General features: G+C 32.2%; 1 protein-coding gene across 1 annotated transcript; it reads left to right on the top strand.

Annotated features, from left to right (window-relative positions):
* Nucleotides 1–14,285: 14,285 nt before the first annotated feature.
* LOC145164006 (uncharacterized) lies at nucleotides 14,286–14,711 on the top strand. The gene has a single exon (XM_079082739.1). The coding sequence runs from the start codon at nucleotides 14,286–14,288 to the stop codon at nucleotides 14,709–14,711; it is 426 nt and encodes a 141-aa protein (XP_078938865.1).
* The last annotated feature ends 1,943 nt before the right edge of the window (nucleotides 14,712–16,654 follow it).

The following is a 16,654-nucleotide window of genomic DNA, read 5'->3' as shown; positions in this document are numbered from 1 at the left end:
TCAATCATTATGGATACTTTAAAAATAAAGTTTGGAAAAATAATACAAATAAATATGAAAAATAAAATCGTTATTAAAAGTGGGAAAATGACTTATCAGAATAATTAATTTTTTGTTTTGTTCACATTTAGGCGATTTCTATTTTTGTACGCATTTTGACCATTTAACTTCTTAAATGTGTTCACATGTTACCATTGTTACCTAAAATAGCCGGTGACAATGGTAATATGTGAACACATTTAACAAATTAAATGGTCAAATGTGTACAAAAAAAAGTTCTCTAAACATGAACAAAGTGGCAATGATGATTACCCTCATATGTCATTTTCCCATCTTAAAACCCTATGAACTCTATCTTTTAGGTTTAAATTATATTAATATTTGTGTTTTTTTATACCGATAACAATGTCCATATTGTTTATGTGGCATTCTGGATGAAACTAAGGGGTCTCTTAAGCCGATTTGGACGTTGACCAAAGAAAGTCTCCTTGTTACCTACGTGGCATCCACATGCGTTGCATTAACATAATACATCCTTGTGGTGTGGTGTGATATGATATTTTCTCTTTATTTATAGATTGATATTAAAATAATAATAATTAATTATATTTTTTAGTCAGCCTTCAAGAACACTTTCTACAACCACAACATCCCACTTCTAACTGCCACCACCACCACTGTGTGGTTTTCATGTGATGGTTCATGAATTCCTAGCCTATGATTTGGACTTGTGAGATGTTTGTTTGGAATACGCTCATTCTTACATCTTCCCCAATAGTTGTGTTTGGAATACGCTCATTCACAACAATATGTTTTATGTTTGGAGTATGCTCATTCATACTCAAGTCCTAACAATCAAACTCGTGAAATTGGTTTCTTGAGAGAAACTTGAGTTTTGGGGATAGTTGCATGTTACATGACTTTAATGTTGTTATTTTCTTATCCCATTTTTTTTGTCAATGTTGATCTTTGATTTTGTTCAAGTAACAAATGTTAGTTAAGGTTGTTAGATATTTTCGAAGTTGACTTTGTGATTTAATAACCCCTTTTAAACTTGATTTGTGTCATTAAATCCAAACTATTTGAAATGATATTATTTAACTTGCTTTGGTCATTAATCCCTAACTTATTTGAAATGGTTTTATTTACCTTTAGGGACTTTTAAATCCTATATGTTAGAAACAATGTTTGATAAGTCTGCGGTTATAAAACCCTTACAACTTTTGGCAATGATTTCTAAAATAAAAATGATTTTTTGGAAGCTGATTCGAGTAAGTTAGATTATTATATTTTTACTCAAAATGAATCCACCTCGGGTATTCTCACTATGAAAATACATTGCCTAACCTGTTTTGACATATACTTAAGTTGAAGATAGAGTCAAGAAGTAGAAGACTCAGCTTGGATTTTGAAAAGACCACCAATTGTGTGGTGAGCTTAACAAGTGTCATGACATGTTTATTGTTAACAACCTCGTTAAATTTTAAACTTGAAAACTTTTATTTCTTTGGGACCATACTATTTTCCACAAACTTTAACTCTGAGAATTTATTAATGGGTTTTCAGTGAACCAAAACTGTATTTTTCCACAGTTACTTTTAAATGAAAGATTTAAAATGCAGAAATGTTTCTTAAACAAGTTTTCAAATAGACCCTAACCAGCGGTGTTACATAAACAAAAATGAAAAAAAAACTTTCATGTGGTAAAAAAATTGAAAACTCGCTTGAGAGCCTTCACTCGATGAAACCTAATTATTCATTAAAATTTGACCTCACTTGAAAAGAACTTAATATTTGGTTGACTTGTGTAACATACACGTTTATAACCATGTATAATTATCGTGTTTTGTAAGCTTGATAGCTTAAAAATGAATATTTTTGAATATTATATGATTTTGAGCGTTGAGTTCTAACAAGATAGTTTTATGAGACTTGAAGTAAAACTATGTTTAGAATCATTCGAGAAGTATTGAAAGTCTTATAGATTCCAATCAAAAGTCAATTATCAAAATTAAGGAAAATATAAAGTTGGAAATAAGTAAAAATAATGTTATTGAAAGTTGTATATTATCTCGTTAGAAATATTTAGGCGAAAACCTCACTAAAATCCGAGTTATAACGAAGAAGTTATGACCCGTCGAAGTTTTTCGGCAAAACCGGCACGGCACCGGGAGACGTAAATAGTGAATTTACGATAGAGGACTTTTTAGCCTTAGTAATCTAAACAAAAGTCATAGAATATGTTAAACTGAGAGCGTCCATAAAAAGAACGCCCAAATCTGACTTCGTATGAGGAAGTTATGAATTTTCTAACATTTGACATAGCAGTGCACGACCCGAAACTCGAATTTTAGTTCGAGCGGTTTTTAGCCTACGCGACCTAAATGAGATTTGAAGATCTCATTAATAGGAACTCAACGGTAAAAAGACAGACGAAAACGGAGTCCGTATGTAGAAGTTATGAATTTTACGCGAACATTTAACAATATAATCTCCTCCTACTGTTAAATTTAAGATCGGTCTAGAATTAGCCGACGGAGTCTAAATGAAAGTTTTAGATCTTGTTTTTACCTACGCGCGGATATAAAGAATGTCGAGAGTAGAGCTCGTATGTTAAAGATATGGACGAAACTTGGTCCCTACTCTTCGAGCGCGATAAATTCGATACAGTTTTGTAAATCTGAGATAGAATGAGAATTAGCTGACGGCGTCTAAATGAAAGTTGTAGTACTCGTAAATACCAACGCGTGGATATAAAGAACGTCAAAAATGGAGTTCGTATAAACGAGTTACAAAATATAATAGCATATTTACGTATTAAAATAAAGTATAAATCATATATACGTACATATATATATATATATATATATATATATATATATATATATATACAAATGTATATATCATTAGAAAGGTATCGACGATGCGGTTATTATAAGACTAGTGTTGAGTAATTTCGACATTAGTTTAGTACAAATATCTATAAATCTATGTAAAATAGTATAATGAAGGAGTGTTTAGTCGTTTATATAACTATAAGGTCATTAAGTAATTATGGAGGGTAGTTTTTGTAAATTCAATTACTATAAATAAGAGGCTTGGGCTCTCATATTTCTTGCACCATTCTCTTGATTCAAGAGTCTTTCTCTTCTTATCACCCGAGCATTTCGGTCCCTCGTGATTCGACTTCTCTTTCTGTAGTTTTAGTATAGTAAGGTGAGCGCTGAAGCGCTGCACGAATCTTTCTTAGAAAGATTCAGCGACGAAGTTCTGCCCTTGCAGAGCCCGACTCCTAGCTAAAACTCCCTTGTAAGTAAGTTATGCTTACCCTATTTTAATATAGCTTATATTTAAAATTAGTATTGTTATTATGAACTTATAATAAATATTTGAGCTATTATTATGACTTATATAAGTGTCGTTATAATATCTTTTTAACTACTCGCGGTACGGGGAATCTGGTTTAAAGGGCCGCATAGGGTTGTTGGATTTCAGAAGTGCTATATACCAAAATGGTCCTGCCCTCCGGTGTTTTATGTCTGACCCCTGTCTGTACATAGTGGTTGGAAAGTATTGTTTAAACGCTTATATAATAATAATAATAATAAGACTAATAATTAGTCACGGTAAATATTAGACTAAAATCTAGTGGTAATAATACTAGGTTTCGTCGAAGGAAATTATTTTAAAGTAAACGAAGCGCTGTCCGAGTACCGAGTCACCACCTTATCAAGTGAGTGCATAGTTACTTTCATCTTACACATAGATATGAAGTTTTTTATATAAACTACATGCTATGTGTGCATATTATCTGAGTACTTGCTGTCTATGCTGGATGAACGATTTTATACATGTTTTAAATGATTTAAACTGTATATATATATATATATATATATATATATATATATATGTTGGGTAAAACATGGGCAGATGTAATAGATGGAATATGAGTTGAATGATGAGTTGAGAGGTGTTATAGACCACGAGGTGAGTGTGAGAGGTGGACGATGTGAGAAGCCTTTCCCAAATGATGGCCCCGTCATCTAGCAGAGTATGGATGACAACCACAGACTATTCTAGACAGTCCGGTGGAACACTAGCAGGCTCGCAACCTGTAGGTGTTGTGAACGATGTGTTCACCCGGTGTACTCTAAACCCTGGCAATCATGCAGACTTGGTGCCTAAACCTTGGCAATCATGCAGACTTGGTGCCAAAACCCTAGCGACTATGCGGACTTAGTGCCTGTTGTATAAACCCTGGCGACTATGCAAACTTAGTGCCTAAACCCCGGCGACTATGCGGACTTAGTGTATGTTGTATAAATCCTGGCGACTATGCAGACTTAGTGCCTAAATCCCGGTGACGATGGACTTCGTGCCGATTCCTTAGGATGATCCTTAGGAATGAATGAACGAGGAATAGTTGATTCTTAGGGTAGATCCCTAAGAGTAAAGAAGATAATGGGGATGGGTAATTGGGTTGATTGTTTGATGTTTAAACATAATAATTATATTATTGTGGGTTGAAAACCCTATGTACTCACCAGGTTTCCCAACCTGACCCACTCTAGCTTATTTCTATCACAGGTGTCGATATGAAGTTACATTACACTGAGAGATTAAAGAGGTGTAGATCACTAGTGATAATGAATGTAAGTTCTGTTTATGCTTATGTTTCTGTATTGACGATGACATACCAAATGTTTTAAAATGAATAAAAATACATTTCTTCGGAAATGCTTTGATAACGTATTTATCATGTTTTACTGGGAACAAATTCCGCAACATTTTTATCAAAAGAAGTACTCTAATTTTTATAAAGCATAAACAAAATCGGTCTTTTTTGGCCGTGAAAATGGGGATGTCACAAAGCGTCACCCGCTTATCCCTCTCAATGTTTAACTATTGCAGGTGATAAACATCCAGAATAGTATTATATTGTAAGAAGATGTAGAATAGTTAATATTATCACTTTTATACTTAGTGTATAAATTCCTGGGAAGTTATGTAATATATAAAACTTTGTAAAAATCTTAATAGTTGGTTTGTATCCAGACTTTTGTAAATTATATTATGAATATGCATGTAGCATGTTTGGAGTAATAATGTTAAGTATGAAAGGGGTCTTTCAACTTGTGATCTTAATTTAGATACAAACAAGCTTCATGTTGGTTTGATTTGAGGCAACCGACGTCGACATAGAAGGGAATGAAGTGATTGGCTGACAGTGTGAGGGGAACAATCAAAGAGAATCAAGTTTTTCTAAAGAGTGCCTTCACATTTCGGTTACAAGCATGATACCCGCAGATCCAAGAACCGAAATACCCAAACTCGAAAAAGAGGAAATCAAAGATCCAAGGACTGAACCGTTTAACATACTTGGTCCAAACAAGGTGTTTTCTCGTTTGTACAAATATTTAATTCACTATTCTTTCTCAGGGGAGAGGAATGAGGACACATTCTCGGGAAATTTACCCTCTAAAAAAACACTTTATTACAAAGTTATCCTTCAACAATATCCTTTTACATTTTCCCACAAAAAGTGAGCTTTCTTACTAATCACGCCTTTTAGACGATCCACATTAATGCAATATTATTTATTTTTCAAATTTTTCACATTAGTTTTGCAATAACACCCACAGGGAAATATTAATATTCTTTCAAAAACATGTCTCCCACATCAACAACCATTTTATATATTTCTATTAAATATATCTTTATTATTTATAATTAATAAATATTAACATGATATTTAATTAACTAGTAATATAAAATTATTGCTTTATATTAAATATATTATTTTATGTTTATATATAAATCTATTTATATACATTTAATTTAAAATAAAAATAAGTTTTAGAATATAAAATATTAACACATTTTTAGCAACCAGTTAAATAATCATTTAAATAATCGTAGTCTAATTTGATTATTAAAATTTATAATATGTATACATGTGGACCTATTCAAGGCTTTGAAAGCCTCTCACAGTTGAAAAGAGAAATATACGTGGCTTTTTAATTTCAATGACATGAACTTCCTGGTCACTTGCAAGAAGTTATTTGAAAGTTGAAAAGAGAAATATATGTGGCTTTCAATTTCAATGACATGGACTTCCATGTTTATTTGAAAGGTAAAAATATAGCCGGTGTGGTTGGTCTCGGTCACACTTTTGATACACCCTCAGAAATCAGTCTCCATCATATTTCTCATATCATGCATGTGTGAATGTTTGCGTACCTCCACTAGGCTTTGGTCGTAGACAACACGAACAAGATGATAAGTCTTATTATTTATCAGCTATTTTTATTTATTTATTATAAGCTATCGTGACTAATATTTTTAATTATATTTTTCAGTTGAGCTTCCTAAAAAAAGAAGAGGTCTATCAAAAAACATCTATCTATCAAAGCTGATACGGGCAAACAAGGGAAAACCCGTGAGATTGGGAGGTATATATGGATGAACATCCCTTTCAACGTATTTGGTTGGGACAATGTTTCTCCCGCTTTAAGGAATGTCACAGTCGTGCATCTAAATGTAACTTGGATAATATTTTAAGTTTAGTTGTGATTGATATTTAATTAACTAACTTTTTTGTATTTGTAGAATAAGTTTGATTTGAATAATGTTAACTTGGATACTGAGCCTGCTCAGTTGTTGCAGAGCATTGATGCGACTTTACAAAGAGTTTATAGAGGCTGGAAAAATAAAGTGCATACTTATTTTCAAAATGTCGGGGGGGGGGGGGGGGGGGGGGGCTTGCAGATATCCCAATGACATTAGCAAACCACCTCGAGGGTATGTAACGTGAGAATTGGGCGCAAGCAGTCTAACATTTTCAAACGCATGATTTTTTAAAGCGTTCGGCGTCAAACAAAGGAGTCCGTGCACAACAAGTTGTAAACAGAAGGGGATCGTGCTCGTATAACAATGTATGTTTCAAGGAAGTAAGTTATGTTATATTTAATTGTTTATTTAAATTATAACTAATCTAATTTTTAATGTTAAATAGGACATCACTCGAACCGAAGCATTTCGTAAGGCTAATACTGATCATCAAGGGGTATTTAGTAGTCCTGCATTTGAGCAACAATATAGAAGTGGTTAATGGGTATTTAGTAATCTAATTTTTATGATGTTTATCATTTTTTGAAAATGCAGAATGCTTTACTCCATGAGATCAGTCAACAAACTCAAGCTTCTTCTGAAGCCAGTTGTCTAACACCAAAGGATATACAAAACTGTTTTGAAAGAATATTGGGTGTTCGACGAGGCCATATCAGAGGCATCAGGAGTAAACCTTCTACGACTGTGTCGATGTACGATCAGGAACAACCACTAACACAGCCACTGCCACAATCACAAGTAACAAGACTATTTAATTTTGGTAATTATTTCAAATGTTGGTAATTGTTAGCTTAGTAATAGTTTCAAATGTTGGTAACTATTAGTTTGGTAATAGTTTATATGTTGGTAATTGTTAGTTTGGTTATAATTTGATATATTGGCATTTTGTAGTTTGGTAATTGTTAGTTTATGAAAGTACAATGCTATAATGGAAAAAATGAAAAAAGTACAATGTTATAATGTGTTATATGCAATATGTGTAGTTTGGTAATTGTTAGTTTATGAAAGTACAATGCTATAATGGTATTTTGTAGTTTGGTAATTGTTAGTTATAGTACAGTGCTATAATGTGTTATATGCAATATGTGTAGTTTGGTAATTGTTAATTTATGAAAGTACAATGCTATAATGATATTTTGTAGTTTGGTAATTGTTAGTTATAATACAATCCTATATTTTGTACTTTGCTTGTATGTGGAATGTATATTTTGTATATAGAATGTTATAATATTGGTTTAACTTATAAGACTATTTTGTTTTCCTTGTAGGTGGACATGCTTCAAACAATGTTAAAAGATCCGGCATGTAGCGTCACACTTGAAGATTGGTTTCGTTTGTTGCCACAACGAAATGAAACCGGAGGAAACGAGGAGAGCAATGATGACGAGTAGCTACTTGTAGGATTTTTGTAATGTTTTGTTTTTGTAAGTATTTTAGACTAGTATTTTGGATATTTTGCATTATGTTAAATTGGATGAGTATTTTGAACGGATGTTGGATTAATATTTTGGATGGAAGGATGTAGGGTTAGATTAATTAATATTACTTTTTATACAATTTTTTTTTTCAATTTTAATGTGAAATCCAAAAAAAAAGGAAAATACCAATATCGACGACGCCCTTAGTGGCGACAATCATTTGGCGACGATTTGGAGTATTAGCGACAAAGCATCAGCGGCGGCCTTTTAGCGACGACGCGTCGCTGCTAAAAGTATAGCGGCTACAAACGCCACTTTTAGTGGCGACGCCTGTCGCCGTTAATACTCTCATTTCTTGTAGTGAAGGGTTTCTTTATTTGTTAATTTTTTATTTTAAGATTCAAACATTATTTATGCATCTATATATAAACTGAAAGTGTGGTCTTTATTGTACCAATAGAAATCTACTGAATACATTCTACTAATAATTTATAATTTATAATTTCTTGATTACATCCTTTCAGCTTGTTTAAATAGTGTTTTGAAGTTGCATTTGGAGGGATCCTATTTTGTGCAACAATGGTTTATCTTTTCTTCAAGCAAGATGTTGAAGAATCCGTCTGTGATCCTGTGCAAGAAGAGAAGGTTAATAATCCGATTTATCAGTTGCATGAAATAGCAATGGACTTTACTCTTTTTCCCATATACACATTCTACTTTTCTTTTTACTAGTAATAGCAACATAGACATCTTTTGTGGATTCAGCGTTTTATTATTATCTTTTTTGTTGAACAAATTCAAAAATTTCTTTTATTATGGTTTTGTTTTATTGATTTAATGTGTTACTATCATCAGTGTTTTTGGTTTTGGCTTGCATATGAGTTGACATATAAGCTTGAACAGTGATGTAATTTTTTTTTGTCAAGTGTAATTTGGTAATTTGATAATTTATATTGTTTTTTTTCTAGTTGTACCAAACAAAATACAATATATAAGTCGTACCAAACAAAACACTACCTAAGGCCTAAGGGATTTAATTGAAGCTAAAACTTGAGTGATAAAATGGAGATTGTTTAAGATGGAACAAATGGATACCTATCAAAGTAATTGTTATGTTTGGAGATCTAGTTTTGGTCGCGTCTGCGCGCACCATGAAAACTCTCACCAATAGGGATTTTGCAATTAACTATGATATGTGCCGCTGGAGACGCTAATTATTTGTATAAGATGTTGGTCGCTCGAATCTAACTTCAATTCCTTTATGCTTCCCGAATTCTCGATTTTGTCATTTCTCAAAATAAGTCAGTTAATGGTTAAAAGCTCATTGATGCTATCCTTTTTTTTTTTTTTTTTTTTTTTAATCGTGGCTGCTTTGGAAGGCTAGGAATCTGAGCATATTTAATCACTAACTAGCGTTTTACTCCTTTAAATGTAGTGGAAGAGCTGCATGAATTACGTTTTATTGTTCAAGTTTAGACCGAGCTATTTGATTTACGTTCCCTGCTTTTGTATTTCCTTTGTAACTGTTTCGAATGACATTGTATTTTTTTTTTACGATTAATACACTAAGTTTTCATGACATTTTTTTTTGTGACATCACTTTTTTGGTGTCAAAGTTGAAAAATTAAATAAAATGTAGTGACTTAATTGAAAAAGAAACACAGTCAAAATCAAACTTTTCTGAAAACTTAGTGTCTTTTGTGTTATTTGTCATTATTATAACATAATAATCAAAACTTGGTTGAGGGTTAGAGACCTTTGTGGACAAGCTTTTTTTTTTTGGAGTAAAACAACATAACAAAATTAATGTCTACATATGTATTCCAATTTCACATCCTTGGTAGTAATGTGTGATGCCTTAAAGTTAGTGGACGAATTGAATTTAATTCATTATATTTCATGTGTCTATCTATTAAACTCTAAAGAACTATATGCATTGTGGATGTCCTAAACTCAGTGGGCGAATTGAAAGATTATATGACACTATATGTGTAGACGTTAATTCTGTTATTTGTCTTACTCCATAAGCTTGGCCACAAAAAGTTTCCAACCCTCCAACAAATCCTAATTATTATGTTTAATAAAGACAAATTGCACAAAAGACACTAAGTTTCAGAAAAGTTCGATTTTGACATTGTGTTTCTTTTTTAATTAAGTCATTATATTTGATTTTATTTTTCAATTTTAACACTCAGAAAATGATGTCATCAAAAATGTCACATCATCATCTCATGCCAACGCCACATCATCAAAGATCAACACGTCACTATGTCACGTCAGTTGACAACTTGGTTGACCGGTCAAATTGTCGATACTAAAACAAAATTAGAAAATAGTGTCAAAGCTATTATTATTATTATTATTATTATTATTATTATTGAAAACTTAGTGTCTTGTAAAAAAATAACACAATGCTAAAATCTAAATTTTATGTAAACTTAGTGTCTTTCATATATTTTATCTTTTTTTTTCTTTTTAACTTTTTGCTAGTCCTTCTATAAAATTATTTTCAGTTAAAAAATCATGATTATATAGTACAAATAACATTTTTTTCAACAAAATTTCATTTAATATTACCATTACCAAAAGATTCTACAAAATAATAAGATATGTTTATTAAAAAATATATTGAAATCAAAGATTACGTTTTTTTTGAGGAAAGATATACTAAATTACATAAAAGTACATAATAATTTATGAAAAAGTGTTCCACATTCCTTGTATTCGAAGGGACATTTATGGGGAAATGGGTCCATCCCCACAAACACTCTCACAGAGACTAACAAATTCAGTCACTAAATTCAATCAGTCAACACTAAATCAAGCAAACGTACGCCCCTAAATTCCAACCTTCTTAATTATATATCTCCTCCCACATTTTCCAATCTCTCAACCTTCAAACCATGTTTCCTCTACACCTTCACAATGTCTTTCAAAATCTCACACCTCCTCTACCTCATTCTTTGTCTTTCTCTCCTGATCTTCATATACTATGAATTCTTCACCACCTCCACCACAATCTCTGAGGCCATGCAGCGCCACCCTTCCACCAACCGCAAGATGCTATCAGCATCCAAATTCGACTTCACCCCATTTCTCAATCACCACCTGCATCACCATTATTACCAGAGTGGGCTAGAGCTTGGTGGAATTATAAGTGATGTTACTGATCCACGTTATGGTGTTGAAAAACGGCTCGTACCAAGTGGGCCGAACCCGTTGCATCACTAGAAGATGTGGTTAATTAATTGACTCCATGCATGCGTATACTAATGTTCTGAACCTCTAGTTATGATCTAGTGTGGTTGAGTTTGTATAAATTGATTGATTTTTGTATTATATATTGTATTTTTGTTTGGTGGGTGATGAAAAGAATATGATCAAAATCTTTATGTGAATGATTCACAACTATTATTAATTAAATATAAATGAGTAACCACCACGGCACGCCACAATCATAATACTCATTATTTTCTTATACTCAAGAAAATCATACTATTGTTGATGTTAATTGATCATTAGGTTCTAAATTAAGCACATTTTATATATGCACTCTAGAAAATCTTATTTAATGAATAACTCTTTCGTATACCTATTGATGCAACAGAAATTACATTAATAGAACATTTTTTTTATTTAGAAAAAGCCAGCAAAAACAAATACAAGCTACATAGTACTAGAAATTAAACTTGACATCCCCAAAGGTATAACACGCAACTAAATGCTACACTACAAGAAATGTGAGCATTAATGATGCCAAACCGGCTAGAAACTCGACAATCTAAAAGTAACACCAGACTTTACAATCTTGAAGTTAAATTTTGTGGTTCACCAATTTTGAGACACAATTTTGTTAGTCTAACTAATATACTTAGTATATTAGGACATCCATAATGCATTGAACTCATTAGAGCTTAATGGATTGACATATCATCATTTTATTCTCTTGGATCAAAATTTTCTTACAATACTTTAAACTCTTTAAAGTTTAATGAATCACATTTTTAATAATTAAAAGGTTTTATTTTTTCCATTGAAGAATTCAATAGTCATTGAACTTCATATCCATTGAATGTCAATATGACATCCTATAATGATAAATTTTAATCCATTAAATGTCAATTAGATATGTCACATTATTAAACTCTATGCATTATGGATGCTCTTATAAATCCAAACTTTGATTTAATGCAAATGTTTGTGATTATGGATAAGTACACAACGTTCATCAAAGCATACTATGGAGTTTATCATCCAATGATGTGACATAATGATGTAACAATAAACCAATCAACCAAAAAAAAAATGAAAATTACGATAACAAATTTATTAGACAATAAATATAATAACTTTAATAAGTATTTATAATATGTTTATAATGCCAACTTATCTTATTCTTCATTAACTGAATGTATCTTATTAAGATCATTTTATTCTATTGACCAGTAATAAAACATTTTTTATTTTTATTAGATTATACATCAAACGAGATATATTATAATTTTCTTAAAGAACATGTAATAGTGACACACGATTTTCAAAGAGTTGACTTCTTATATTAATAAAAAGTAGTACATACACTCAAATGATGTCAATTATATCGAGGCCCCAACTAAAAGTAATTTATGATGGTCTATTGCTTTGTAAACTGTCTAAATCTTCAATTTAGTGAATGAGAGGCTTAACTGCATTTTAGTTAAATTATACTTTTCGGTAGGATATCCGGTAAGGAGAAGAAGAAGACGCGTGAAGGTTGACGTGGCACAGCCCAAGACACGTGAACACTGTCCCAAACTCCGGTGGGGTGTGTGTGACGTGAGGCGGAAGACGGAGCCTTTGATTGGTCAATTCAATTTTGGACCGTTGCTTTGATTGTTTCGACCGTTTGTCAATTAAAAAAAAATCTTTTTATTATTTTTTTAAATTCTCTCTATATATACATTCATTTTGCACATAATTTCCACTAAAACACACCCATATTACTTCAAAACAATCACACACATTCAACCAAAAAATGGATAATTTTCCACCTCCGATTCTTCGTCATCCGATGATAACGATTCTGATGAGGATTCGATTTTGTATACGCTGTTGTCTGCGGCACGAAACATGGTACGTGAGAGAGGCGAAAGTTCAAACATCGAAAAGAAGCATAGAAAATGGATCAACCGGGATCGAGAGGCGGCACATGAACTTTTGGTACGTGATTATTTTGTCGTTGATAGTTTATATGATCTATCAAAATTCGAAGAACGTTTTCGTATTGGTAGAAATTTATTTTTACGTATAGCTAGAGATTTGGCATGTAATTATGAATTTTTCCTATTACGATGGGATGCTAGAGGTAAACGCGGTTTTACTACAATACAAAAATGTACGGCCGCTCTTAGACAATTGGCATACGGCATCGCCGTAGACGCATCAGATCATCAGATGAGTATCTGAAAATGTTTGAAATGACGGGTCGAGAGTGTACATATCTATTTTGTGAGTATGTTATAGAGCTTTATCGTGACATATACTTAGGGTTGTTCACTATTTGGATAAACCGAATTATCCAATTGGACAATTTGGATTGGATTATTTGGTTTGGATATTCGGATTTTTGGATTGGTTTTCAACAAAACTGAATTATTATTCTGGATTTTGGATTGGTTTTGGTTTATAAAATAAGAACCGAATAGTCAAAAAAAACCGAATAAACATTTATTATTTATCTATTTATAATATACATATATATATATATATATATATATATATAGTTATTTATTAATTTTGTAATTTTTTTGTTCAAATAGGTTCAAAACGTTTCACCCGATAAAAAAAACATTAATATGCATTTTCTCTCAAAAGTTTTTTATCTATAAAATATTTAACTATAATATATCTTCTTATTAGTTGTTTATAAATTTCAAATCACAACTAAATAATTTGTCTTTGCTTCTTGTGTAACGTTGGGTAATATTATAATTATATATCGTTTTAAAATGTTTCGGTTTTTGAAAACCGAATTATAAAAACCGATCCAACCGAATTGTAATTGGATCGGATCGGATCGGATTTGAATTTAGTTTGGATTATTTGGATCCATGTTTTGAAAACCGAAATCAATTTGGATTCACTTGATTGGATCGGATCAAACCGATCCATCCAAACGAACACCCCTACATATACTTGCGACATCCGACTAAAAAGCAGTTGTATGTCGCGCATCAAGCTAAACATGATTTTCCAGGGATGCTTGGTAGCATTGATTGTATACATTGGGAGTGGGCAAATTATCCCAACGCATTGCGTGGTCAGGTCACGCGAGGTGATCATGGGGTGCCGACTAATATATTGGAGGCGTTTGTTTCAAATGACATATGGTTTTGGCTTGCATTCTTTGGTATGGCGGGGTCAAACAATGACCTGAATGTGCTCCAAGCGTCTCTGATATTTAACGATATTTTACAGGGTAAAGCACCAGACATGTCATACGTTGTCAATGGAAATGAATATAAGTATGGGTATTACCTAGGTGACAGGATATATCCAGAATACGCTACATTTGTCAAGTCATACACATTTCCGGCCGACGATAAACGAAAAATGTTCAAGTTAGCACAAGAATCTGCAAGGAAGGATGTAGAACGGGCGTTTGGAGTCCTCAAACAAAAGTGACACATAATCAAACATCTGGCACGAACATGGGACAAGGAAAAATTGACGACGGTGTTGACTGTTTGTGTTATTTTACATAGCATGATAATAGAAGAAGAGGGTAGAGTTATTTGTTTGTATACCACAAACGATATACTTAATCCACCTGCAGTAATACAAGTTGGCAGCTCGACATACTTCTCAAGGGTTTTGGAAATACAAAACCATGAAACACATCACAATGTACGACATGATTTGACCGAATACATATGGGAAATACAATTCCAAGGGTAAAATGACGATGAAGATGAGGATGACGACGATGGTGACAAGGATGAGGATGAGGACGGTGACGACGAGACGGATGATGCTGGTGACGATAACGACAAGGATTAGAATTTTTCTATGTATTTTTTATTTTTTTTAATTTTTATTTTATTTAGACAATGTAATGTTTAATTTTAGTAATTTAAGTTTTAAATTTCTATGTTTTTAATTAATGAAATGTGGTTTTATTTTTTTATGTTTTCAAAAAATTAATTTATGTTATAAATTATGTTTTTTTATTTAATATAATGTTAAAAAAATAAAAAAAAATAAAAATTTATGGAGTGGTAACCATTTTCAATGTTTAGTGGGTTGACGGTGAAGCTGACGTGACACACAGATGACAACGCTTTTTCGGTGGGTTGGGTGTGACCACTCCCCGCAGCCTTAGGCTGACGGAGTGGACTTGACGTGCACCAAGCAAGCTTTGACAAACACTGTCCCTCGAGTTCGACATGCCGAGCTTAAAGACCAAACGGCTTGCAGAGAAGAAAGAGTGTTAACCAAATTAATTTTTTTTACCACTTTTCCGAAAGATATCCATTTTTTTACAAAAAATTAAGATTTTTACTATTTTTTCAACCAAAATAAATTCTCCCTCTCTCTTAAATCTTCAAAACCCAGCCTTGAAAATGGTTTCCTCACACTCTCCAAATGACCAAAAAGAAACAAGCAAACAACTCCAAATGGAAACAAGTCAAACACTTCTATCACCTATCTTCTACCAATCTTATCAATCTTAAATGGATATTCCTATTTTTCACCACCTACATTTCCTTATCCCGGTGTCGGTCCATATTACCAACCATATCCTAGTCAATCACCACCAGAAACTGGACTGACAAAGAAATGGCCTTTTAAGAACATAGAATTCATTATTTCAATTTGGGAACACAAATGACCGCATACCAAAAAAAGGTCCTATTTTCAAAACTAAACCATAACACCTCGAGCAAAAGTATCTTCATCTTATCAGTTATCATATTTAAATCCCACAAATCCACCACAAGCTTGATGAAGGTTCCATATTAACCTGTTGCATGAATTGGTTATGTTTTAGCGGAAGTTAAAAAAATCTCATAATTATCCTACATTATACCATAAAGACTTGACAATTTATACGGTAAACAAAAACCAACAGAACCTCAATAAAGCGGGTCACTGCGATATAGAAACAATAATATAAGTATTTATGATATTTCTACTAAATTTTATCTTTGATAAAAGCGGGTTACTAAAATATGGAAACAATAATTACGTAAAGTCTTCGTAAGAGAAACAATCATATAAGTATTTAGTTTTTTTTTTAACAAATAACAGCAATTTCCATCCTTTGAACTTAGACTCCATTAATTGATACAACTGCAGCCCAAAGAAATAAAAATGGATTAAGCATTTTGTTACTAAAATATTATAAAAAGAAACTAATACATGTGAGTAGCCTTTGAAGATTTAAACTTCCTTCATCTAAATACGATATTTATCCATTGATTTTGGAACATGCTACAAAAATCCAACATGAAATTTTGATTTATATATTTGACAAAAACATAATAATTGAAAAATATTATACATATAAAAACAAAAACCATTTGATTCAACCTGCTATGTTGCCTACTTCATAATCACTTAACTCC

The sequence above is a fragment of the Lactuca virosa genome, chromosome 3, assembly GCF_052849685.1.
Source record: "Lactuca virosa cultivar CGN04683 chromosome 3, Lactuca_virosa_CGN04683_v6, whole genome shotgun sequence".
Classification (NCBI taxonomy): Eukaryota; Viridiplantae; Streptophyta; class Magnoliopsida; order Asterales; family Asteraceae; genus Lactuca; species Lactuca virosa.
Note: the sequence above shows the minus strand (reverse complement) of the source record. Positions and strands in the feature narration are given on the sequence as shown.

What these genes read in the sequence shown, in the direction of transcription:
- LOC145164006 (XM_079082739.1), top strand. Translation starts at nt 14,286, where the DNA reads ATGCTTGGTAGCATTGATTGTATACATTGGGAGTGGGCAAATTATCCC.